General features: G+C 47.4%; 1 protein-coding gene across 3 annotated transcripts; it reads right to left on the bottom strand.

The window, feature by feature from the left end:
• Positions 1-27045, bottom strand: OCRL (OCRL inositol polyphosphate-5-phosphatase). 3 transcript variants are annotated; one of them, XM_053374782.1, is made up of 24 exons: positions 26764-27045; positions 25456-25526; positions 23982-24058; positions 23477-23515; positions 19680-19790; positions 19498-19590; positions 19108-19228; positions 18858-19025; positions 17487-17588; positions 17058-17172; positions 15900-16016; positions 15578-15765; positions 14205-14316; positions 11709-11818; positions 10075-10210; positions 9474-9584; positions 8769-8934; positions 7659-7894; positions 7257-7280; positions 4301-4420; positions 3450-3534; positions 2484-2611; positions 1078-1189; positions 1-994 (listed from the first exon to the last, which is right to left on the bottom strand). In XM_053374782.1, exons 1-24 carry the CDS (start codon positions 26821-26823, stop codon positions 870-872), a joined length of 2727 nt encoding a protein of 908 aa, XP_053230757.1. In that variant the 5' UTR covers positions 26824-27045; the 3' UTR covers positions 1-869. The 3 variants fall into 3 exon arrangements, with proteins under 3 accessions (XP_053230757.1, XP_053230755.1, XP_053230756.1); XM_053374780.1 differs by lacking the exon at positions 7257-7280 and having other exon boundaries at positions 26764-27028; XM_053374781.1 differs by lacking the exon at positions 19498-19590 and having other exon boundaries at positions 26764-27028.
• Positions 27046-27481: the final 436 nt, after the last annotated feature.

Raw genomic sequence — 27481 nt, 5'->3', positions numbered from 1 at the left:
TTTGCACAATGGATATTTTATTTTGAAACAACAGTTTTCCAATAAATTATACAATTTAAAAAAGAGAGAGTGTGCACGAAGTACAGGTATCCAGGACAGAAAACCAAAAAGACAAAGTTGCAGAACTTGGGTCGGGTGGGGAGCCCAACCCAACCCAGCTGTACCCACTGCCTCAGCTCCCCTCCTGCTGCCCAGCCTGCGCCCTCTCCTCCTCCCTGATCCCTTTAGGCAGTGCTTAGTGTTTCACGAAGAATTAACACCCTAGAACTGGGGGACGGGGACGACTGGTAGGACTATGAATATGCGTCACACACTCTACTTGGCAGAATGGGGACAGATATCTGAACTACACAGAGCAGGCTAAGTAGTATGTGGGCCACAGTGGGTGCCCTGCCCCTTCTCGACCAGCATCAACGCTGGGGGACGAGGACAGAGAAAGATGTCCTGCAACTCCAGGACAGGCTAGGAATCCTTATGCCTTGTACCCACCAAGAGTATCACATGCTCAGCTGCAGCAGAAGGGGAGGGAGTGGAATACTGCACAGGGACTGAGAGCAGCAGTGGTGGTAGGATGGGCAGGGGAATGACTGTCCTCCAACAAGGTCCCTCCCAAAGCACCCTTAACCTGCCAATGCCCTGGAACCATGTGGAAAACCAAGTGTTCAACTGTGTCAGGAGTCAAGAGGAAAAAGTGGAAAGGGCGAAGCACAGGGAAGGGAGCTGGCACATGGTAAGATGGCACAATGGGAAGGGCAGGAAATCGATTCACCTCCGTGGCACCAGAGAACAGAGGCTAAGCCTTGCCTCTTCCCTCCCCATTTCATCTCCAGGCTGCCTCGCTGCTGGCGTGGAGCCAACGCTTGGCACCTTTAGTAGTCATCCGCCCCCAGCAGGAAGCCCAGGAGGAAGCCGATGGCACGCTGGCGCTCCTGTGGGCTCTGCTTCGACAGAACATTGGGCGGAGGCCGTAGCAGGAGGCTGGCGAAGAGGGTGGCTGCAGGGAAGCGAAAACATTAGTGTGAGAGGAGGCGGAAGCAGGAGGAAGACCAGCTCCCAGCCAGGACAGGCAGGCCTTACCTAGCATATTGGCACTGACGTTGTTGCTCTCGGAGTATTTCAGCAGCTCCCGCAGGAAGGCCATCACGTAGCGGAAGACGTTCCGGTGCGACCGTGGCAACTGGCAGATCACCTGCAAGACCGGGAAAGTCAGCTCGGAGCTTCCATGCAGAGCTTTGGGTGGAGGAGGGGCATGGATCACTAGCACAGTGTACTTTTTATGTTTGCAGGTTTAGACCTGGCATTAAAAAAAGTGAATTTTTAAAATAGTAACCGGATTAGAACTCTGCTGGGAACTTTGGGGAATAATACAATTGTAGAGTCGGAAGGGACCATGAGGGTTAACTCATCGACCCCCCACTGCAATGCCTAACGTGGGGCTCAAATGCATGATGCTGAGATTAAGAGTCTCATGCTCTACCAACTGAGATATCTTGGAGGAAGGGCCATAGCTCTGCAGTAAACCACCTGTTTTTCATGCAGAAAGTCTCAGGTTCCACTCCCAGCATCTCCAGGTAGGGTAGGGAACATCCCTTGTCTGAAATCCTTGAGAGCCACTACTTAGAGCCACTGCCTAGAGGTCCCGGGCCCTAAGGAAGTTAGATTAGCCTCAGCCAGAGCCAGGGCCTTCTCAACACTGGCTCCGGCCTGGTGGAACGCTCTGCCTCATGAGACCAGGGCCCTGCAGGATCTGATTTCTTTCCACAGGGCCTGTAAGACAGAGTTGTTCTGCCTGGCCTTTGGCTTGGAGCCAATTTGATTTCCTCCCCCTCTTTCTTTTTCTTTTCTCCTCCTGTGAAGAGGCTGCATTTTAATTGTTTTAATGTTGTATTTTAATCTTGTTTTTAAGTTGTATTCATTCAACTCGTTTTTATTATTGATTGTTGGCTGCCCTGAGCCCAGTCTTGGCTGGGGAGGGCGGGGTATAAATAAAAATTATTATTATTATTATTATTATTATTATTATTATTATTATTATTATTATCAATTTAGACAATACTGAGCTAGATGGCCCAGTGGTATATGGCTGCTTCCTGTGTTGGAAATTCAAGCGAGGTTCACTGAAACAGGTGGGTTATTGTTACAACTCCTTGTCAGAAAGCAAAAAGGCAACATGTGCACGCACCGCCCCCCCCCCCCACAACCGAGAGGGATGGTTATCAAAGGAGACATCAACCCCTGTGGTACCATGTTAATCCAAGAGCATCCACTGTCAACACTCAGCAGCCTCTGCAGTTAACAAGGCTTCCCAGACCAGACTAACCCTCCTGCCAGTGTGCCGGTTTACTGGCTTTTGGGGATGCTTTAGTGGATTCCCTGTTACTTGCTGCAGCATTTGGACTAGATGACCTTTGAAATCCCTTCTGATTCTATGCTTCTGTACACAATGCAGACCAGCCAGGAAGAGATGGGGCTCTGGGGCCTACCTGGCGACAGAGGCGGCTGTCATGTGAGCACTCAAGGCAGCGCTGATACAGTTCATAGCAAATGACTGGTTCTGGCAGTGCCTCCAGGAAGATGAGCAGAGCTTCGGCCACAGAGTGGTTACTGCCAGCTATTGACAGCCTGTCAAGGAAAGGGTTCTATCCTGTTACCTGCACCCTGCCTCCTTCCTAGGCTGGTCCAAAGCAAGTAGTTTTGTCCTTATACATCTGGGCCCACCTTGAGAGCCCCCCCTTTTTGCGCAAGGTGGATCTTGAACCCACAGCCCTGAGATTAAGAGTGCCACGCTCTACCAACTAAGCCATCCCACTGTAATTTTCCCACACCTCCCCTCTTGACGAAGCTGCCTGCAAAGCTGATCTGCAGAGGAAATGTCCATCTGCAGGCATGGTTTCAACAGCAAATAATAGTGGTCAACTTCAAAAGTGTGGTCAACAAACCCTGCTTGCCAAAGAACAATTGAATGCCCCCTTGAAGCTCCTTTGCAGCCATGTCTTTACCTGTCTCCACACCTGATACCATGTATGATGGTAGACGTGGGGCCTGCGGGCCTGTCAAGATTCCCCACCTCTGCTCTATCTAGCCAGGCTGATGTTTTCAAATGGGGGTTAAAGCTGTGAAGCTGTTTGGATGCATGACTGGACTTCACAGTGGGCATTCCATTTTGATTGTTTTTACAGTGGTACCTTGGGTTACAGACGCTTCAGGTAACAGACTTTGCTAACCAAGAAAGAGTGCTTCACGTTAAGAACTTTGTTTCAGGATGAGAACAGAAATCATACTCCAGCAGCGCGGCAGCAGCAGGAGACCCCATTAGCTAAAGTGGTGCTTCAGGTTAAGAACAATTTCAGGTTAAGAACGGACCTCCAGGAACGAATTAAGTACTTAACCCGAGGTACCACTGTATATAAAAGTGAGGTCCACTCCAGCCAAGAGCTAAACAAGGATACGGATCGTCTCGGGAATGCTGGTGTCCAGGCACTCAATTATCTCCTGCAGCTCATCCTGCATGCCAGGGGTCTGGAAGAGGTCCTCCTGCCAGACAGAAGTAGAGTATCATACGAGTTAGGAAAGGATGGGGTACATCCTGGATAGCATGCAGAACAATCCAGGCCCGAGGTGCATAATGTGAAGTCAAGAAATGCAACAATGGAGAGAAGAAGAAGAGTTTGGATTTGATATCCAGCTTTATCACTACCTGAAGGAGTCTCAAAGCGACAAACATTCTCCTTTCCCTTCGTCTCCCACAACAAATACTCTGTGAGGTAATTGGGGCTGAGAGACTTCAAAGACTAGCCCAAGGTCACGCAGCAGCTGCATGTGGAGGAGCGGAGACACGAACCCGGTTCCCGGGGTTACGAGACTACCGCTCTTAACCACTACGCCACACTGGCTCTCCCATCACCAAGAAGCCCATCACCAAGAGAACTTGCACAAGGCCTGAGAATTTTATCCCGCCTGATTTCCACAGTAGCATTCCTACTACCCTTCTCATGATTTTGGGCAATGGGAGAGTGAAATCATTCCCTGCTTCTTCTAGTGGCGAGTCTCAGAGGACCACTTTACTAGGGATAGACAGACAATGGTTGTGAACACTTGGGTTTTTCTGAGTTGCTCTAAGGAATACTGTATGCCGGATGTCCCACCCGCTGCCGCTCCACCAAGGTGCCACTATACTCATGGCAGTAGTTTGTAAGAGTGAGTTGGTAGCTAAGATATAAATTGTTATGTTTGGGACCTGCACACCCCAAAACTGGTACTGGTTCCAGCCAACACCCTGGTACAGTCCCCCTCAGCTCACCTGGTGGCAGGCATTCTTGAAGAGGTGGTCCACCAAGAGCCATATCTCCTTGGGTATGTGCAAAGGCCGCTCAGTGGAGTCATCACCATCCTGGGGTACTATATCCAGAAACTGCTTCTCCTGGAGGTCCAATGACAAGCGAGACTGGCATGAGAGCCTGACAGAATGTGTGCCTGTATGCATTCTTTCCTTGCTCCAGCTGAGTGGACAAGTCTTGCCCTCTGAGGCCACAACTAGGGCTGGGCGATAGCTGGCTTTCAACGTTGTAATATATCACTAGCTAAACATTGCAATATACCAATGTATCAGGATGTCTGAAATAAGGATGGGGCTATATAGAGGCATTGGCTGGCTTCACGGTTTTGTGATTTTTGCTGGCGCCTGCTCTCTTGGTGATTTGCTGCCCCCTGCAGGCTTCACGGTTTCCCCCGAATTGTGATTTTTGCTGGCGCCTGCTCTCTTGGTGATTTGCTGCCCCCTGCAGGAGGGCAGGGGAAAGCAGAGCCAGCAGAGTTAACAGGGGCTGCAGGAATCTAGAGAAGCATTGTCTGGCTTCACAGTTTCCACCCACATTGTGTTTTTTGGATAGCACACACACACATCATGATTCGCAATATATTGCCATGTCAGAAATTATGAAACCAGTATCACTATATAGACTTCAAGCCGATTTGAAAATATATATATATTGACATATCACCTGACCCTAGCCACAATAAGCATCTCAAGTGGGAAAACAAAAAACAAATTTCTCGCACCCCAAATCCAAGCTCCCCCTTCCCCTATTAATATGCAGCTAGTAATCTTCCCACTCCGGATGTGCAGTTCACCCAGAAGCTTAGTAAATATGCAGCTGTGGACATGCGGTTTGGCTAACATTTTATTTTAATTTTTGTAACCTGTTCCTGGGACCTTAGGGTGAAGGGCAGGAAATAAGCAACAAAAACAGCAGCAGAACATGGATGGGCCTTCATAGGTTGATGGGCTGCAGCCCCAGCCAGCATAATGAGACGATGGGGTCACATGTTCCCCACCCCTTATCTAGAGCACGTTGCAGAGGCAGTGGTGGAGACTGAACAACAGCTGGAGCCTGAACTCATTACTTTGTATGGGCAATGCAGCACACAGCAGCTGCTGAAAAATACCTCCTGCCTCCTTCCTTTCCAGAGATGTTCAGGGTGGTTAGTTTTATCTCAAGCTACCGCAAGGATCTAGAGATCACGCTAGGGGTGGCCAAATTCTGTACGGCTGCCATAAAACTTAGGGAACAAGCTGTACTACCAAAATGATTAAGGTTTTAAATGGCAATTTTAGTTAATATTTTAGTGATCAAGATTTAATGTATATTTTTAATTGCTGCTATATCTGAAATGTCTCTGTTATACCCAATTGCAATTCAATGTATTCCTGTTGTGTTTTATGATTTTCCTGATATTGTAAGTGAGCCGGAACTGGTCTGTGACCATAATAATAAAATTCAAGCTACCATGTTCAAGAGAAAGAGAAAGAGAGGGGAGCAAGAGAGCTTTAGGAGCACAGCAATGGCAAGCAGCCCGTCCCTAAAAGGAGTCGGCAAGGATGAAGAATTTGATCCCAACTCCACTTCCTCTCATCCCCAGGGAAGCTGTTGATTAGGACCCAATTCATCCTCCCCACCAATACTCTCCGCCCCCGTCTCTAGAGAGAGAGAGTGTGTATTAGTGTGGGGAATGACACATACTGTATCAGAGTCTTAGTGTAAGAGTAGCAGATACATGCTGAAGAACACAGGAGCCTTGCTGGGTTAGATCAGCATTTTGTTCCCACAGTGGCCAACCACATGCCCTTGGGAAGTCCATAGGGACACGGGGACAATAACACTCTGTCCATCATGTTCCCCAGAAACTGGTAATCAAAAGCATGTGGTTTATGATAATAGTGGCAATAAATAGCCCTGACCAGTAGCCACTGATAAACATATCCTCCATGATTCTAAATGTCTACAGCTGTCCAAATTGGCAGTCACCACTGTCTCCAAAGTGGCTATGATAATAGTATATCTGATTTCGAGAGGAGTGACATTTCCCTGAGCCACCCCAAAGCAGCCACTACTGCTTCCCAAATGCCAGTGCTCAGGTGGTAAGAGTAAGCAAGAGTGGCATAGCCTGTGCAGCAGTTGCTCAGCACAGAGACAAGGAGAAAACTGGCTCTTGGGCCAGAGGGGGCTGGCGCCTGCATCATGAGACTGGGCTTTCTGCCTCCCATGCTGCCCATCACAAGTGGACCCAGAGTCAAGCAGAGCAAAATCAGTTACAAGCAGTGATGGCAAATTCTGGTTTTGTCTCCGTTCTCCTCTGCTGAGTTCTACAAGGGCCACACTGAGACTAGGGAAGAGAAGGAAGCAGATAGCTAGAGCCACCACCTGGACTGGATTTGAGTAAGAAGGCAGGCAGGTGAGGGTTGCCCGAGAGGAAAGTGAGGTTGGTGGGGTAGCGCCTGGTTTGCCACTGCATGGAGCACCTGCTGATCGTTGACAAGCGCCTTCCAGTACAGGCAACTCCATTTACGTGCCTTCGAGGCACATGCACTCTGCTGCAAACCTGGAAGTGGCACTTGAAGGGGCAAAAATGCCCCCCCCAAGAGCACAAAAGCGGCAACAGCATGGCATGGAAACAGCATCTAGACTCCCTCCCAGGAGCCTTTGCACTGACCTTTGAGGCCTGTGGAGAGTTGGAGTTTGAGCAAGGAGTTTTGCAGGGAGTCTGGCAAGCGCTGCTGGTTTTTAAAAGGCTTTTAAAAGGGGTTTCAGGAGGTTTAGAGGGTGTTTGCAGGCTTTTCCAATGCCGTCCCCAATATACGCGATTTCATTTAAATGCACGGTACCTCGGAACGCAACTCCCGTGTAAATGGGGAGTTGCCTGTACCTGATTTGAGCCCGCTACAAGAACATCGAGAGAGATATCAAACCAACTGTTACCTTTTCTAGGAAGCTGTCTTCTCCCTGAGATCAGAGGAGGAAGGCATGAGCAAAAGAAAAGTGGAAAAAAGACAACAAAGTATGTTAATGGCACAGGCCCTGAGAAGAGAAAGAAACAGCCCATTCGCTGAACAGTATCTGGGCAGATGGCAGGGAAATGCACATGGTTTAGTGGCCGTGCGAAAGGGCAGGTGGGAGGACAAGAACTTGGGATGACTCAGTCAACAGCAAACATGAACAGCACACAGGAAGCGAGTGACCAGCTACATGAATGAAGCGAAGGACCCCCACCACACACATTTCTGAGTGGAAGTGGAAGCTGTTTTTCAAGCAGGCAAGCAGAGTGGGAAGGTTAGATATTTAGCAAATGAACCTGCCAGGTAAATCAACCCCTTTCCCTACCAGATCAATAAGTTTAGTGACGGGGACTTCGCGAATCGGCTGCCTCATCCGGCACAAGGCTTCCAAGGAGGTCCCAAAGCAGCTTGGTAGGTAGCTCCCACTGATGGTGAGGAAATAGTCCTTGCCACGGTCAAGGTGAAGGACAAGGATATCCTCAATCTTATCCTCCCCTGAATTGAGAAGCGTCACAGAGTCCTTGCTGACGTACACATCCAGGGAAATGTCCAGAGTCTCATCTAAAATGGGAAGAGGTCAGGTAGATACAATCTTTGGAACAGCCAGGGTTGTTTGTTTGTTTGTTTGTTTGTTTGTTTGTAAATTAGATGTTAAGATAGTGAATAATTTAACAGAAGGACACAAGATGAGCCTGCTGGATCAGGCCGATGGCCCATCTAGTACAGCATCCTGTTCTCACAGGTTTATGTGGGAAACCTTAACTTCAAGAATTAGGAACAGAAGCTACTCAATTCCCACCCCACCCCACTTTCCTCTCTATTCCTCCAAAGCAGCAGCTGAACAGAATATGGGGACAGGGTACTGGGGGGGAGTAAGAGAAAGTGATCCTAACAAAAGAATATAAAAAGGGAAAGCATTTATTTGTCTCCTAAAGGATTTTTGAGCCCCCAATGTAACTTTCTTTTTTAGTTTACATTTCATCAAGTTTTTAAAAGTTTGGGTAGTTCTATATGTTCCCCAAGATATTTTAGTGCCTCCACAATGTAAAAATACGCAATTTTTTTAAAAAGTAATTTTCTGATGGACTGCTCTCACTAGTTCCCTGTGGTGTCAAAAGGTTTTTTGGGATCCTCCAGCATTTCTTTGCTCCAATTCATTTGTGCATGCGTGTGTGTGTGTTTAAAGCTGGTCACACTCACTTTCACGCTTTGGGTTCACCTGCTTTGACGTGTGGCCCTTGGAGGCTTGAGCATGGGGCAATGTAGCCCACAAATGTTAAGCCTCCCCTGCTCTACAAAACTCCCAAGGTTTGATGGAGGAGGGCTGGGAAGAGGAGGAGAAAAGGGGGGATGAAAAGGAAACGAAGGCCTTCCCTAGATGTCCTTGGGGTCCCTTTCCAACTCTACAATTCTATGATTCCAGAGAGAGACTCACTGGGCTCCAAGTATCCCTCGTAGGGCTCAGCGCGAAGCCATGGCTTACAATACTGGCTGTCATTGAGTTTGGGGATGAAGGAGAAATGGAGGGTGACCTGCCCGTTGTTTGTGATCTGGAACTTCTCCTTCTGCAGCTGCCGGAACTTCACATTCTCAAACGAAAACTGCATAGCAAAATGGGGGGGGGGGGGAGGAAAGAGAGTGCTTGCCTTCAGCAGACGGCAAGGAAACGTGCTCCAGGGAGAAGTTTGTCCTTGGCCCTGGGTTCTCATTTAAGGGACTGCACATGCAACAGGTCCAAATGCCACCTCACAGTGGCTACGTTTGCTCTAGAGTGTCCACCTGGGGCTCTCCAGATATTGCTGCACTTGCAACTTCCCATCGCCACAGGCCATGTTGGCTGGGGATGATAGGAATTGTAGTCCAACATCTGGAGGGCAGCACACTGGATACCCCTGCGAGGAAGAGGCTGCAGCTCAGTGGAAGGGCATCTGCCTTGCATACAAAGGTCCCAGGTTCTATCCCCAGCTAGGGCTGGGAGAGATCCCCCGGAAATCCTGGGGAACCGCTCCCTGACAGTGTAAACAAGACTGAGCTAGATGGGCCAAGGGCCTGGCATGATATAAAGCAGACTTCTTTTCCCCCTGGTCTTTTTGCAGCAAACCCTCTTTAAGGGGTTGGAGAGGATCTTATTCGTCTTTACCTCCCTCCTGCTGAGCTCCAGTGAGGGCAGGAATTCGTTCTCCATCCTGTCCATCAACCGAACAATATCCTCAAACACTTTCCGGTACCGTCGGTCATCCACAACCTTCACCTATAAGGGTGGGGGTGGGGTGGGGAAACAGAGCACACTTGTTGGGGCTGTGGACTCAAAAAAAGGGGGGCATGTGTTAAGAGCAGAAATGCCTGATGCACCACCCTGTTCCCAGCCCTGAAAGAGGCAAGTAACTTTGAGAACTTCCCCAGGGATGGCAGCAGCTGTGACTTCCAGACCCAATGGGCAGAAGCCAAATGCTCCAAGCCAAGGACCACAGAAGCTCCATTGCATGAATGGAGCCAACTGTTAAGGTGCACAGTTCAGCCCATGTGGTCTGCCATGCCTGCAGGAGCAGCGTGTACTCAGAAGAGTAGAGAATGGAAGCCTAGGGATTTAACAGAGCCAAGACCTGCCCACTCCTTGCACCAGAAGGCATTTGTCAAGGAGGAGCTCTGTGGTCAGGGCCTGCCCATATCTAAGGAGGTGCCACCAAGCAGGCAACTAAAAAACCTTAATAGACGATAGCCCTGGCCAGGGCAGGTGTTACCCCTATGAGGAAGAGGGAGCTGACGGGCTTGTGGTCACTCGTTTTCAATTCCATGTGGCTTCGGTAGCTGAGTTGATTCACGCTGCCTCCTCTCCAGAGAATTCGGTCACACCATGCTGGCACACGGCACTTCCCACTGCAAGGAGACAGGAGAGACATCGGGACTACTGGACTGGCTGAGGCAACACACAAGGCTCACTCAGTCAAACTTTGGCTCCATACACGGTCTGTGATCTTGACCATGGTCAACAGCTGGAGATGATGGGACTTGGGATTCCAGCTTCAGAAGGGGCAGACCTTGCAGGTGTGCAGGTATTTTGCCTCATGGAGAGAGCTGTTAGGAAATCAAAAGCTGCCTTCTACCAGGTCAGAATGAATTTCTGACCTCCCCCAGTTTGGATTCCTACATTGCAGGGGGTTGGACTAGATGATCCTCATGATCCTTTCCAACTCCACAATCAATCTACTCTGGCTGGCAGCAGCTCTCTGTGGCCCAATCCTTTTTCAGGTGCAGGTGCCATAGAGTTTCAACTTGCGACTCTGCATACAAAGCATATGGCACACCACTGAATTATGATCCCTCCCAAAAGCAATGGTCCCCGTTATTTTTGTTCAGACGCTATCTTTTCAGTGATCCAAGCTTCAGGAAATGTAAAAATACCCCTTTCTGGCACCTGAAATGCTGCCAAAAGGAGCCTGCCATTTTCTGGCTTCATCACTACATGTTCTGTCTGTCCCTTTGATTCCCCCATAACCAAGCAAGAGAAATTAAACTAGCAGGCCTAGGTGGCTTCTTACAGTTGTCAATAACCACAATAATATGCAAATTCATGGATGATGAGGCTCAGTGGCTACTAGCCATAATGGCCACAGAACATACTCCACCAGCAGCAGCATGGCTTGGAGGAGGGGAGAGTGCTGCTGCACTCAGGTCCTGTTTGTGGGCTCCCCAAGAGGCATCTCATTGACCAATGTGAGAAGAGGATGCTGGACCAATGGCCTGATCCAGCAGGGCTGCTCTCATGTTCTTATGCCCTGGCAGACTCATCTTGAGAGAGCACCAAGTCTAATTCCCAGACTTCCTTGACACAAACAGGATTCTCATTCAGCCCCAGTTCACACTTCCTGCTGCACCTTTCAATGAACCGCAACACCGGTTATACACACCATGAAACAGAGGACGCTGGTTATCAGGACAAATGTGGGAAAAAGGCTGCTTGTGGAAAAGGAGCCAAAACATTTCCAGAGACTTTGAGCAGGGATGGGTTGAGCAAAACAACGTATCACAGCCTTGCTTTTAACAACTCGCCTAGCAGCCTTTGGCGACCAGGAATTCCATGCAAGCAAAGTGAGCAGGTGAAGGAGAGATGGATCTCTCTCTTCCTCCTTTGCTTGGTGTCCATTCTGGCTGCAGAGGAAAGGAAGTCCATCCAGCCCTCAACTCTAGCCTTCCTCCACCTGCTTGCTTAGCAGAAAGCAATTTTTAAATTATATTTTTTTACTAGCCTGCTCAAGAGGATGGAAATGCAGGACACTACTAGCATCTCAGTAGACTAGGAAAAACAAACAAGCCTTGCAGACTAATGATTTTGAGGACTTATTTACAAAGGCTCAACTATCAAGCAGGAGCTTACCTAGAATCCCAGCGATCTGTTTTAGAGTCGAATTTGTACGTCGGGATGAACTTGATCTCTCCCTCTGTGAAATCAGCAAAAGCTGTCTTTTGGGTACGCTGAATGTTCAGCTAAAGCCAAAAAGAAATCGCTTATCAGCAGAGAAGCAGAAGACCCCCTGTTGCCTGACAATGGAGTCTATTAACAGCCACTATTGTGCTGGAAGACCAAGGTAAAGTACTAGTAGGGTAGCCAGGTGCAAAAAAAGGGGTATACCTGTTGAAATCCTATCTTATACACAATTATTAAAGGTACAGGATGCTTGTGCAATTTTGCCCCTGGTCATCTTAAGTTACTTTGCTGCATCACACGACAGGAAAATCCTCTAACTCAGGAGTAGCAGATGCATGGCCCTCACAATGCTGCAGAACTACAATTCCCATCATCCCTGATTACTGGCCATGATGGTTGGGGCCAACAGGAACTGCAGCTCAATAACATCTGGCAGACCACAAGTTAGCCATACCTACAACAGACAATGTTATATGTACCAATAATCCATACAAACTGTTAACAACCACCAGACTACACCCGACACTATGAGCAACTGCAAAACCATCCTTTTGCATCCTACGTTGGCTCCCAGTACATTTCCGAGCACAATTCAGAGTGTTGGTGCCAACCTTTAAAGTCCTAAACTTTGAGGACTGGGAAAGATTGTGGAAGAAAGGGGTCAAGTTCATCGCATGTACTGTGTTAAAGGAAAATATAATGAAAATGATGTACAGATGGTATTTGACTCCTTCAAAATTAGCAAAGATATATCATAACTGTGACAATCTATGTTGGAAATGTAAAGAAAAGGAAGGAACCTTTTATCATATGTGGTGGACCTGTCCCAAGGTGAAAGACTTCTGGGAAAAGATTTCTAATGAATTGAAAAAAATGTTGAAATATACATTTATAAAGAAACCAGAGGCCTTTCTTCTTGGAATAACAGGTTTGGAATTGCCCAAGAAAGATGTTAAATTATTTTTGTATGCCACAACTGCTGCTCGTATTTTGTTAGCTAAAAAGTGGAAAACCCAAGAATTACCAACAATAGAAGAATGGCAGATGAAGATGATGGATTTTTTGGAGCTAGCCAACCTAACCAGAAGAGTCCACGAACAGAAGGAGGAGGAGTATCAGGAAGAGTGGATTAAATTTAATGATTACTTAGTTAAATATGTTAAGTTAAATTAACTGAAAACAGCTTGCAGATACTTAATTGGCTTAGGATTTTATTTATGTTAAGTGATGAATTAATATGTTTAATTTCATAATGGGAAGATCTAAGGTTGTTAATGTTTAAGTCAAATTTTATAAGAACTGTGATTTGGAAAACCGTTAAAAGGATATGCAATGAAATTCAACCAAGGGGAAGTGAGGAAGTCACTTAACAATGTTAATAAGTGTAATTTTCAATAAGGCTATGATTTATGTCTGTTTGTCTTATGTACCGGTATTTGTTTGTTTGTTTATAATGTTGTGAAAACTAATAATTTTTTTTTGAAAAAAAGTCCTAAACAGCCTCAGCCCAGTATGTACCTGAAAGAGCATCTCCACCCCCATTGTTCAGCTCAGACACTAAGGTCCAGCACCGAGGTCCTTCTGGCGGTTCCCTCACTGCAAAAAGTGAGGTTACAGGGAACCAGGCAGAGAGCCTTCTGAGTAGTGGCACCTGCCCTGTGGGACGCCCTCCCGTCAGATGTCAAGGAGATAAGTAACTATACAACCTTTAGGGAAGTTATTAATGTTTTTTTATGGTTTTGCGTATGTTGGAAGTCTTAGGCTGCCCACCCTTGCCTTGTAGCAGTCCAGCATCCTTCTAAAATGGCTAAGGCATTACTACGCTCACAGGACTTAAATCCACCATAAGATGCAGCAATCAGGCCTCTGTTTCAACACAAAATAGCAATGGTCCTTATGCCAAGTGGGAGAAAGGTCGTAAGCGTTACAAACACACAAACCTTGGAGAGAAAAAATTAAAAACGAAAAGCATCAGCAATTTAATTTGATTTAATGGAAGTAACTGCTGATAAGATGTGAGTAATGCAGATTTTCCAGATAGATGCAAAACCTAGAGCAGGAAACCTTAGACCTTTAGCTATTGCTGGACAGCAGCTATCGCTGTCCCTGACCATTGGCCACGGACATGCTGGAGCTGATGGGAGTCCAACAACATCTGGAGAGTGCGCTGACCTAGGAAAGCCCTATAACTGGGTAATAAGTCCTACTTACGCAAATTCCAAGGCAACCATCCAACTTAATTGGGACTTGCTTCTAATTAAGGTTGCACAAAACTGCAAGCTTACAAAGCATTTGTAGAAGTTGCAGTCATTCTATGTTATAGCTACACTTTGCTCCTAACTGTCTGAAAGTGGTTTCTCTAGTCTAGGCTGGGGTATCCCAGACATAGGAAATAAACAGGGCAATATCCTAAACCACCACATATAACACAAATATGTCTCTCACCTGGTCGTAGGTCAGAAGTCTCTGAAGCTCATTTTTAGTGATCAGAGTTTTCACTTCGTTGGCATCAGGAAGGCAAAGCCTGTAGTTCAGATCACCCAACCAGATGACAATGCTGGAAAAAAGCGAAGAAAGCACAGCTACAGGCAAGCTCACGAAGGGGGGGGGGAGAGGGGGCAGCCTGCTGCCAATTCCTGCAACATGAAGTAAGACTGATAACTAGGATTGGGCAGAATGATCATATTAGGCTAGTGCTCTGTGAACTACACTGGCTTTTGAACTGGTTCCAGGCCCAATTCAAAGTATCCCTTTTGTCCTTTAAAGCGTTTCAAGGTTTGGGAAAGGGGTACCAGAAGAAAGCCCACTTATTTTTGCACTGCCTCTCCACTGACTAGAATCTTTCCCAGGGAACTCCTGCTCTTTCAAGTATGACAGGGCCCTTTCAGTAATGGCACCCTGCCTTTTAGAATAATCTTCCCAAAGAAGCTCACTTGGCCCCTGCTTTGATGTCCTTTCAGCAAAGACTTTTAAAATTTCCCCTGGTTCTTTAATTCATGGGTAGGGCGCTTGTGGCCCTCCAAACACTGCTGTAGTACACAGGAACATAGGAAGCTACCTTATATTGAGGCAGACCATTGACCCATCAAGCTCAGGACTGACTATATGGACTGGCAGCAGCTTTCAGGCAGAGATCATTCCCAGCCCTATCTGCACACACTGGTGATTGAGCCTGGAACCTTCTCCATGCAAAATGGCAACCCTGCTTTTGCGCTACTGCCTTTAACAAACTGCAACTCCCACCCCGATCACTGGAGATGTTGCCCACATTTGCTATAATCTAATCTAATACATCTCTGCCACTAGGTTTATGTTGCTCTATTTAGATCTGCTGCTATTAAGGTACTGTTTATATGCTTTAAATTATCTTGAGGTGCATTTCTGATTATTATTTTATATAAGCCACTCTGCGGAAGAAATCCCCACAATAAACAGAAATTAATGAATGAAGCCCAGCACTCGCTTTCACAGATGTTTAATATCTGCCTGCCCTGAATGAAGCAGAAGCCTACAATTCTGGGCACTTCTGTCTGCTCTAGTAGAAACCTTAGTAGTGCATCGGCAGCAGGGATAGCTGACACTGCACCCTCCTGGTGTTGCTGAAGTGGAACTCTCATGAGCCCTAGTCAGCAAGGCCAATTCTTAGCGATTATGGGAGTTGTAGTCCATCAACATTTGGAGAGCACTATGCTGCCTACCCTTGAGCTACACACATGCAGGAAAGTTACAGAAACATGACTCAATTTGCTTCTCCAGATAGCGGAGACCAACAAGTTACGTCAGCCAAGGCTCTCTCCCTCCAAGCCCTCGAAACGCACTCGTGTTTCATGATTGTCAGCTGCGGCAGACCCTGGTCAGGGGGCAGGAAGCTCATCCGGGCACAGATATCCTTGTAATCCTGGTTTCGGCGCTCGAAGTCTTCCACGTGGGCAGCAAGGTGGGAATTGACAATGCAGAAGCTGGTATTGTGGAAGACAAACCTCACGGCCACACCCCCCTTATTACCCTGCAGGGGCGGAGCAAAGATGGCTGTTAGCGAGCAAGCAGCAAAGAGGGGGAAACTGGTTGGCAGAGATTATAAAAACATATAGACAGATAGAAAGATAGACGTAGGGAATTCCGCTGTCAGGGTCTACTCACCATCTTCCCCATGATGCCTGTGCCCACTGTCTCCGTCATCACTTCCTTGATGTGGCTAAGCTGGTCCTTCCTGACAAAGATGAGCAGCATCATTCCAACTAGACGCACCAGCTGCACCTAGAAGATGCAAGGTACTGGGATGTCTACCAGATTTGTGCATTGCTTGCTGTCCTGGGCCGGCTGGCTGCAGATAGGAGTGGTGGGTGGCACCAACTGGGGATCCCCCAAGGGAAGAAGGCTCAAAGCCAGGGAACTGGTGGGGGACGATGATGAGTTGTCAGAGGGAGAAGACTGTGAGCAAGAGGAGGTGTTGGAAACTGAAGAGGCAAGAGGGCAGGAAGATTCTGTGGCAGACAGCAGTTCAGAATCAGAGGCAGAAGTGGAGGCTGGAGGCGGGGGTCAAGAGGCAGAGATCAGCTGGCTGCTGAATAAGTCAGGGGGTCTCCCCATTCTGCTGCAATCAGCTCCCTTCCCTGCTGGTCTCCCAGAACACAGAGAAATTAAGAGGATGGAGCAAAGACAGGCAAGGTGTCAGAGTCTCAGGTTGCTTGGGAAGGACCAGGGGGAGGAGGAGACTTAAGAGAGTGGTGGGAGGGTAGCAACCTTCAGCCTTCACAACTACCTCACTGGGGCAAGACCTAGTGAGAAAGGTTTCTGTGATCACTAGGCCTCGATGGTTTTGGTTTCTTTGAATAAAGAATTTTGGCTTCTTTTGAATAAAACACCACTGACACCAGGTGTTTTTATTCCTGACCTACTCCTCCTCCGGGACGTGGGTGGCGCTGTGGGTTAAACCACTGAGCCTAGGACTTGCCGATCAGAAGGTTGGCGGTTTGAGCTCCCGTTGCTTGGTCCCAGCTCCTGCCAACCTAGCAGTTCGAAAGCACCTCAAAGTGCAAGTAGATAAATAGTACTGCTCCGGCGGGAAGCTAAACAGCGTTTCCGTGTGCTGCTCTGGTTTGCCAGAAGCGGCTTAGTCATGCTGGCCACATGACCTGGAAGCTGTACATCGGCTCCCTCGGCCAATAAAGCGAGATGAGCGCCGCAACCCCAGAATCGGCCACGACTGGACCTAATGGTCAGTGGTCCCTTAGTCCTCCTCACTCCAGCTCCTGACAGCTGTCTGGCTGCTGAAGAAATGGGTGGGGTTGGACTTACTTTCTTGTACTTGGATTTGGAATGCAGAGCCTTTTCCACAGCTGTCAGCCACTCTTGCTCCTTTGTCGAGTCAAAGTAGAAGAAAGCCTCTGTGCTCAGGTCCAGCTCCTGAAACCTAATGCCAAAGTGCCATCAGACACAATACACATCCCTAGCACTGAGGCCATGCTTCCCCCAGAGCCACCTAGGCCTCTGGTCATCTTTGATGCTGCTGTAATCCACTGCCCACAGGGTGAAAGGATGGCACTGCCACGTTCATTATGGCAGAACATTGCTTCCTGGCTAAAAGATACAAAGCCTCAGGATTCTCCTATTTTGTTCCAAGTTTAAAGCGAAAGTCTTCACACAACAGGACCTCAGTTTAGAAAGCAACTGTGGGGAAACAAAGACTGAGAGAGGGGTCTCTGAAAAGCTATTATGTCTGCTCACCCAATGCAGTAGATATCTGGGGGTTCAGAGTCACAGTTCAGCCAAGGTTCCAATCCACTGTCTGGAGACTGCCCATTCACATTCCATGTCCCCACGAAAAACCTGCAAGGAAGAGAAGGATGTGGAGCTTCAGGAATAGGACTCCAATCTGAACAGACTTGCTGGATTACAAGGATTACAAGGGCAGGCAAGATCAGGACCAAGAACAAACAAGTAATACTAGCCACTTCTTCCTCAACTTAGCTATTCTGGGCCCCAAATGAGCTTTGTTAATGAAAGAAAAAAGCTTTTTCCTTATATTTTTAAAGATGTGTCAGCCAGCCTGATATTTAAGCCCTATCCTAGTTGCCACAGGCAACCAGAAATTCTTTGAAGGCAAGTGAGTTGATTGATCTCTCCATTCTTCCTTCACCTGGCAACCTGGTTTCCAGGCTGGCTTTCAGGGAGCAGAAAACCACCTCTCAGATCTGCTGTGCCAAACTTGTTTGGTATAAGATTACCCTTTAACACCCTTTTCCTCTATGCAAACCTCCTAAATGGAGGTTTCCTGTGTTTCCATGCTGGCCATGAAGGAAAGGGCATTCCCGACTCTGTAGACAGCACAGAAATACAGCCTGTCTAGTAAAGGGGAAAAAAAGAGCAAAACAGCCTCTGTAAAACAGTAGGATCTAAAGCTGCTAACCAGATACTGATAAACCTATGATAAAAGCAGACATTAAAAACAAATTGCAGCTGGGTACTATTAACAGTACAAGGAAATAACCAAAGCCAAAACTTTCTTTGAAGTAGTAAGCTTAGCATTATCAGGATGATCCACACCAAGCGTTGAGGGGTCGGGGTCAAACACCTCCTTGGCCTCCAGCACAGCTTTTAGGAAGAGTTCCAAAGGTTTTGCTTCAGTTTTGGATTAACTGCATCTTGTTACAAAGTCTGAGGCTATACAACCACTTAATTTTAACTGTGGCTCATTGAAACAAGCCAACTTCAAATCATGTGTTTACAAAGCTGCTAAAATTAACCACCATAGGATCTGGACACACCAAACTGTGGTTAATTTAAAATACAAGTAGAAGCTTCCAAATAGGCTCAGGGTGAGGGAGAAGTGTGCAAACCTGGAGGAGAGGCTGCTGTCGTGCTCATAATATGAAACCACGGTTCAGTATGTGTGAACGCAAACATTTGGCACCAAGGAAAATTGCCCACCACAACTAATACTTTAAATTACCCACCCTTGTGGCCTGAATGAACAGGGCAGACTTTGCCTGGCACCCAACAATAAAGCTGTCATGTAGATGTCGCTTTCTCCAACCCCAAATATGATACAGGTTCCACTGGTGTTTGCATGGTGTTTGCACTTTTGCATGATCTGACCTGAAATTCTGGATGTTGACATATTCCTTCTCTCTCTTGGCGAGGACGTGCTTGATGAGTCCCTCTCTCTGTCCGGACTGCGTATGTGTGGAAGGCACAAAGAGCTTGCGCATAGTGTTGGTCACTTTGGGTTGCTCCTTGCTCATGCTCTCCTTGTCACGGATACGCCTAAGGGAGATGAGAACGGAACTCAAGTAGCCCTTAAAACCAAGGAGGCGGGAGGGCACAGTACACCTCTAAGTCAACTTACGGCCTGCTTGGTGGCAGCGGTGGTGGTGGAGGTTCCCGGCGGGCACTCATTTGCTGATTCTGCAGGTTTCTTTTCTTCTCCATACTCATAACACTGAAGTTATCCTCGAATCCCAGAATCCCTGAGAGAAGAAAAGGCTTCTGAAGTTAGAGAGGCTTCAGAATCATTTGGGGAAGTTTCGGGAAAGGAACTTAGAAAATACTTAACTGCAGGAAAATGTTACTGCCTCCCCACAGCACCACATTTGTCGGACAATTGCCTCTCAGCTAATGCATGTTTAGGAAGGATTGTGGAGGAAAGTCCCCTCAAGGCCTTTCCTCTAAAGGAGGCAACAAGTACTTAAAAATTCCAAGCAGAAATCACACAAGTTACATGTCGGTGTGGTTGTACCTGCAGAAGGGGGATCTACTGGCCCTGTGAGACCTTTCACTTGGTGCCAGGAGGTATGATCCACAAGATCAGGGAAAGAAGTGTTTCGCGGGACTACAACAAAAATCAACAACAACACTCATGTGAGAGACTAGGCCATCTCCAACATCAAACATCAGAGACAGGGCATGGGAGTTGCTCACCTTCTTGGATTCTCAGAACCTCAGCGAGGAATCCCAAACACTGCTCCTCATCTGGGATCTCAAAGAGATGCTCTGCTGTCCAATCACCCTGCACTCGGATCTTGCAGCCAGCTTGAAGCACACACAGGAAAAGCACACGTCAGGAAACGGGGCACAACACTGATAAGGCAGAACATGGAAAATGCCCCCAATGTTTAAAAAGAGGGATGACAATAAACAGACAACAAAAATGAAGAAACACCTTGAGGAACAATTGTGCTGTAAAGTTTGACTTGTCATATTCATTACTTAATCCAAGGTTGAACTTTCAGGCACACACAGTGAATGAGCAGAATATTCTTGCTTTGGCTCATACAGGAAGTGCATTACAAAAGACAAGAGATATAGTGAGACTGCACTGTAACTGAGTGGACTTGAAGCTGAGAAGCAGCCACATCTGAAGATACATGAACTTCTAGACACTGATCAGGTTCACAGGAACCTGACACACTTCAAAAGTTACTGCTTTTATACTACAGTAAATGAAAATAAAAACAGCAGCAAAACCTTGAAATGAAACACAATGGAGAGCATTAAACACTCTACTAAGAAGTTATAAAGGAACTGAGGAAGATTGCATTTTGTAGAATAAAAGTTCTGAAATAAGGTACCGTATTTTTCCGTATATAAGACTAGGTTTTTCCCCTTAAAAAATGTCAAAAATTAGGCGGAGTCTTATACACAGGGCCATTTTGCCCCATTTTCTTAAATCTGAGTCCCCCAAAATAGGGGGTGTCCTATATATGGGGGGGACGCAGGTGGCGCTGTGGGTTAAACCACAGAGCCTAGGACTTGCCGATCAGAAGGTTGGTGGTTCGAATCCCCGCGAGGGGATGAGCTCCCGTTGCTCGGTCCCAGCTCCTGCCAACCACCAGTTCGAAAGCATGTCAAAGTGCAAGTAGATAAATAGGTACCGCTCCGGCGGGAAGGTAAACAGTGTTTCCGTGCGCTGCTCCGGTTCGCCAGAAGCAGCTTAGTCATGCTGGACACATGACCTGGAAGCTGTCTGCGGACAAACACCGGCTCCCTCGGCCAATACAGCGAGATGAGCACTGCAACCCCAGAGTCCACCACGACTGGACCTAATGGTCAGGGGTCCCTTTACCTTTTACATGGTGGCGTCTTATAGACGGAAAAATATGGTACATTTAAAAATAGTTGCCTACTCCCTGTTGCATTTCCAGGGCAGCGAGGGAGTGGGGAGTGGGAATCTTGATGTGGACAGTGGGAAAGCCAAGTGCCCAAACTGGAAAGGACACCACCTTTCCTCCCTGCCAGTGGAAGCTGCTCCACGAGGGCAAGTGAGGCTGTGCCCCACCAACCTCAGTCTGTGCTCAGCCAGCCTCTACCTGCCTGCCTTCTAACTTACAGTCCTGTGGGTGGCCCTGCCTGTTAGATTCTTCCTCCTTAGTCTCAGTGCTCCCTGAGACACAGCACAGAGGAGGATGGGGGCAAAGTTAGAATTAGTTGGCTCAGCCTATTACTGGCTCTGGCTCCACCAATCCCAGTGGGTGCTAGTCACTGCTGCTTTCTGCCATTCTTCACCTCATTGCCCTTTCCTTGTGACCATGGTAGATTGGATTTAAATCATATCAATTTAAATCACGATTTAAGTCACTAGTCTGTAAGACCTGATTCAAATCACTAGTCAGTAAGACCTGATTTAAATCATTTTTTTTTTACAGAAAGACTCATTCTTGCATATTTACAACCTGATGAAGGTTTCATTTTTGGAACAATAAATTTTCAGAGTAGTTTTTACAGTTATATCAAAAATTACTGATTTGGTTATACTATTAGAAATACATAGACAGATAACTATGAAATTATTGTGAGGTTTAATAAGTTAACTGTTTATATTTGGGCAACTTTTCTGCTGTACTTTATTGGAAGGAGAAAAATAATCATTTCCTTAATAACAATTTAAACAATTTATTTAACTAAAACAGTAACTTTATAGCATATGTATCCATGTTTATTAACTGATGTGGTTAAACAATTTTTTTTAAAAAAAACTTAGACTGAGTTTTAGCACACATGAAAAACTTAAAACAAATCCTTTGGACTATAATGTAACTTAAACAGAAAACTATCTTTAGAAATATTTTTCCTCCAAAAGCATTTTATTTTAAAAATCCGATTTAAATTTTAAGAAATCCTTTTTTTATTTTTTTAAAAAACCCCATTGATTTTTACCAACCCTGCTTGTGACCCTTATAAAATCAGGCCAAGGCTACAAGTGGCCCACAGGCTAGAGGTTACACGAATGTCTGTTGGTTTGAAGGGACCGCATTACACACTCTGGAAGCCACTATTTATGGCAGTTAAATCAATATACAGTGGACAACAAAAAGGAGAAAAGTTGGGACACACTGAAACAAAATGGGGAACGCTTGCACCCCTCTGATGTTGTGGGACCCCAACTCCCACCAGCCCCAGCCAGCATGGGCAATGGCCAGGAATTATGGGAGTTGTAGTCCAGCAAGAACTGAAAGGCCAGAAGTTCCCCTCCCTTGCTTTAGATGGACAGGACCAAACCCTCAATCTTCCACTGTCTCCCAGCATCCTAAGCAAACAGTTATCTGCAAGAAAGGCACACTTTTCCTGAAAATGGAGTGGGCAGCAAGCAACACAACCCCCGCCCCAACCCTATGGTCAATAGGAGATGCCACTAGCAACAGGGAGGCAAATAGCTATTGCCTGCATAGTTAGCAGGCTCCTGAAAATTCACCATTGAGATGTGGTGATGGGCCAATTTTCCTAGTTACTTTTAAGAGAAGTGGGCACACGCTTGTGAGTCATGTACAAGCAACCCCCGTGCAAGAATTATATCTATATCTACCTGGAGAGAGATCAAGGAATGCTTTTAACATCTTTTAACATCACAGAATAGTGTCTATTCTAATTCTCAGTTTCCATGTGCTGGAATCCTTAGAAACAGGTGCATTTTGTGAATGAACACCTGTGTTTTTAAGAATGGACCTCAGAAGAAGTTCTGGACCCCAAGGGAAGTGCTGAAGACACTGGTTGCAGTTCTCTGGTGGCTTTCTCAACCATCTTCAAAACTCTTGTCTCTGATCTCATATCTTGATACATCGCTGCCTGTGACATTCCCTCCTCCAGCTCTACCACACTTAAACTTCAGAAGGTTTCCAGCAATATTAAATCCTGTGGTTGCATGTGCTTTGCATGCAGAAGATCCCAGGTTCAATCTCCAGGAAGTGCTGGGAGAGACTTTTGTCTCAAAATTTTGGAGAGCTGCTGCCAGTCAGTGTGGACATTACCAAGCTAGATGCTCCAATGTTATGACTTGGCATAAGGCAGCTCTGTATGTTCCTTCTCATGCCTGCAACTGTCTCCCAAATAACTTATCTCACTTCATTGAAAACCCTCATCAAACTCTGTATGTTCCAGGAAATGTCTAGTACAATCTTTAATTCCCATCCTTTACTAAAACTGTACATGTAACTAGACTGAATGCTTTCCCCCAGCTTTCCTCTTCCTCCACTGTGAATTTCTCAGGGCACTGATCTAGTCCTGACTCTGTAAAGCAGCATGAAGGCAGAGGATAGAATAAAAAAAGCCTTTCATCCCAGCAGCAGTCTGAGTTTTTTTTGGGGGGGGGGCACAAAATCCAGACATCAGGGTCAGGAAGAAGAGACAAGCAGGAACAAGAATGATGAGTCAAGAGGGAAAGATGACATGTCAGTGACAGGCAATATCTATTCCTGACAGCACTCTGGTCAAGGGAGACTCACTGTTTGCTGTTATGTCAATCAGTAGAGTTTCTTCAGCCTCTGGAAGAGAATTAGAACGGATCAAGAATTAGAAAGGACCATCCAAGAAGGCCCTCAATAGGAACATCTCTCCTCGCCTAGCCATAAAGAAAAGTCAAGTGCTGTCAGAGGAGCAGAGCACCATGATCTGGGCCTCTGTAATGGAGATACCACAGCAAATCTCCTGTTTCATGGAAACCGGCGCTGAGATCTGCAAAGGTTTAGCACCGAGGAACAACATCCAAAGCATGGTCTGAAGTCAATTCCATTATTGGAGACACCTGAACAACACACCACCAGGGGCTGCACAGTTACTCTTATGCACCAACAGGGATCTGCATCCATGCCTGCACTCCAGTCTGGAAAGCATAGTTACAGAGGCATGGTTTCCATTTGTGGCTTTTGGGGTGGGGCATTGTTTTCCCACCACCTTGCTACAAGGAAGCAACAAATTCCCACAACAGAAGAGACAAGAGAGGCTGGATACCTTGCACACACTTAAAACGGCTGTTGATGGGAATCCTCTCTTGAACACTGGGGTCTTCCTGGGAACGGATAGTGAAACTGGAACAAGATGAAAGGTGTGTAACAGTGTGTTAATTGAGGGATACGGGGAGGTGCTGTGAGAAATCTCTATTTCTTTATCATTCTGAGAACCATACTCCTTCCTAGGCAACCTTCCAAGAGCAACATGCCAGTGCTGGGCAGGACCAGAGGCAAAAGAAAGCACAGCAATGAAGGTAAATTTCACCTTTGTACATGATAGTTCCCACAAATAACCTTTGTTATCCTCCATCCAGGCAAGCAAGAACTCAAAACACTTGGAGTGCACAGCAGGGCCAGTGAGGGGAGTAGCTTAGGGAAGGTTCCAAGGGCCAGGCAGAGGAGCCTGGAGGGCCACATTTGGCCCCTGCGCCTGAGGTTCCACACTCCTGTGCTGAAAGATCCACCTAGTTATTAGCTATCAGAACAAAGGACTTAGTTGGGGTTGAATTTAGGCATGAAATAGCAGCACATGCATCCAAAAGGGTATCCCTTCAAGTACACAGTCAGGGGTTTGGGGGCAGTTTTTGTTTTGTTTTGTTTTGTTTTTGCTCAGCCAGAAACCCCATAGGGTAGCCCTGAGCAAGCGAGTAGGACAGCAAACCTACGCTCCTTCCTGGGAGTAAATGCCAATGAACATTTAAGACTAAATTTGTGTGATTGGGCTGTAAATCTCTCTTCTCAACAGAGTTCTGAGAGTCCACTAATTTTAAGATTGGAGAATTTGTGTCTCTTACCCGTAATTTGGCAAGGATAAGCCACTGAGCAAGCCTCATAGCAGAATAGGATGTGAGCCAAAGTCTGCCATGTCTGCAACTTTCCCTCTGCCCACTACACTGTCAGAATAAGGATACAGTGGTACCTCGGATTAAGTACTTAATTTGTTCTGGAGGTCTGTTCTTAACCTGAAACTGTTCTTAACCTGAAGCACCACTTTAGCTAATGGGGCCTCCTGCTGCTTCTGTTCCCATCCTGAAGCAAAGTTCTTAGCCTGAGGTACTATTTCTGGGTTAGCGGAGTCTGTAACCTGAAGCACCTGTAACCTGAAGCGTATGTAACCCGGGGTACCACTGTATATTATGATTATAGGACTAGGGCAGGAAAGAAACAAGGTAAGCCCAACAGCCCAACGTAAGGAAACATTTGTGCACCGATAATCATAAACTGCCATCTCCCAAAGTGAAATATAGTGTTGATATGACTTGACTGGCATTTTAGCCATGAAAAGGCCAGGGGGCAATGTACATCTGGACACACAGGGAGATGTCCAAGTCCTGCTCAGAACCTTGTTCTTAAAATATCCAAGGCCAGTCCCAGGAGATTACCAGGGGAGCCATGGAAGGAGTTGCCTCCTGCCCCAGTCTACAGAGTACAAATGAATGGGGGTCTTCAAACTTCAAACTCCAGTGGCAACTTACACATATTCTTCACCGCACTGTGACAGGCTCAGTTCACATGGCACTTTCTGGCTTCCCTTTACCTCCACACCCTGAGAACAAGCTAAGGAAAAGAGGGAAGGTGGTACAGAAAAAAGCCCGTGTAAAATCCTACCATCCCAAATAATTCAGTGTGCTGCCAGCCACACATTTTCCCATAATCATATTCAACCCCATTACCCATTACACAACCAAATGAATCCCTCTTCCTGAGGTTGTGATGTTGGTAGCCCTCCGTAGTGCTCTGTGCCAGTTTCATCCTTCATCAATGAACCCTCCTCCCACCCAGTTTAATTGCTATGAAAAAGAGGCACAAGAAAGGAGTGTAGCCTAAAGCTTGTCTCAGAGACCAAACCTGTGCTGGCTGGATAGGATGCCATGCCCATAATTTGTGTCCTACTGCAGATAGCAGGTGATGGTCATTCAATGGCTGAGATAAAACACTCCACACATGTCCCTTATCTCATTTACGACTTTAATAATATCATCCAATTCTGAAAACAACTCCCAGGGCTGAGCCAGAAAACAAACAACAAACCAGTCTGGCCTGCTTCTCTGTGCCTGTCATGTATGATCTAGTTGAGTTTCCTGCATTGCAGGGGGTTGGACTAGATGACCCTAGGTGGTCCCTTCCAACTTTACAATTCCATGATTAATCAAGGTTTGACATGGAGAAAGCAGCAAGTGCAAAAAAGTGTATTTCTGGGTCAGAGCAACCCAGCCTGGCCTGGCATCCTGTTTCCAACTATGATGGTGAGAAGGAAAACAAAACACTTTGGAAGCATCCTACCCTCTAGAGAGATACACTGCCTTGCAACGTGCAGGCTCTAATTCAGCCGAGGGCGGTCAATTTAAGGCTCGCTTCTCCACGAAGCTGCCCTTTAAAGTCATCCCGGGCTAACATGCCAAAAACAAACGTCCGAGGGAACAACACGCCCCCCCCCCGCAGGTCTCCTATCTCCAAGCAGAAACGCAGCGGAGCGAAAAGGCTGCCGGGCAACAAGGAGGAGGGGGCCGTCTCGGGAAGCTCTGGGCTCTAACATTGTGCCCCCCCACCCGCCAAATCCCTCCCACCCACCTACCCCCGTTTCAAAGCCCCTCCCAGGCCCCCATCCCTTGCAACCCCCAGAACCAGCCCCCAAATCTTAACCTGCAAGTCCCCACACAGAATCACAGTAGAGTTGGAAGGGGACCCCAGGGGGTCATCTAGTCTAACCCCCTTCAAACCGACCCCACCCCTTATGACATTCAGCCTTGCCCGACGCCTCCAACCCAGCTGGAGAAGGATACGCGAAGGCTCTTCAGCTGCTGCTCCTTCCTCCCAGGCGTGGGCAGCGGAGGAGGCTCCATGCTCCCGTCTAGGCCCCCGTGGCGGGGATTTAAAGGGGAAGATGGACAGGGGAGAAGGAAAGGGAGGGGCCCTTTGCTCGGCCGCTCGGTCCCGTCAAGGCCGTACGAACCCGGTCCGACCGACCGACCGCGCGCTCCCGCCCGCGCGCTCCCGACTCCCGGCGACCTTCGGCCGCGCGCACCGCGGAGAAGAAGGAGACAAGCGCAGCGCCAGAGGGCGGGCAAGAGTGGCGGCGGCGGCGCTTCCGTTTCGGTTCTGCTACCGATCCTGCCGCCGCTGCCCCCTGGTGGCCGGAGGGTGTTCGCTGCGCCACCCTTTATTCCCGCCCACTCCCCACGCGCCAGGAGCTCGTTGGCTCTTCCCGAGGAATTCTGGGGACTGTAGTTTACCTCTTGCAGAGGTGCAGGGCACAGCTGCCCTTAACGCAGCGGTTCTCAACCTGTGGGTCCCCAGAAGTTGCACTACAACTCCCATCATCACTAGCTAGCAAGGCCAGAGCTCAGGGATGATGGGAGTTGTAGTCCAACAACATCTGGGGACCCACTGGTTGAGAACCGCATTGCTGCTCCCAGGAAACTTCGGGGGAAGCACGTGCTCTCAATGTGGCACTTTAGAACGCCCTGCCTATTGAGATCAAGCAGGCGCCTTCGCTGTACT

Source organism: Podarcis raffonei, chromosome Z, assembly GCF_027172205.1.
Source record: "Podarcis raffonei isolate rPodRaf1 chromosome Z, rPodRaf1.pri, whole genome shotgun sequence".
Lineage (NCBI taxonomy): Eukaryota > Metazoa > Chordata > Lepidosauria > Squamata > Lacertidae > Podarcis > Podarcis raffonei.
The sequence above is the reverse complement of the archived record's forward strand: the minus strand, read 5'-3'. Positions and strand labels throughout refer to the sequence as shown.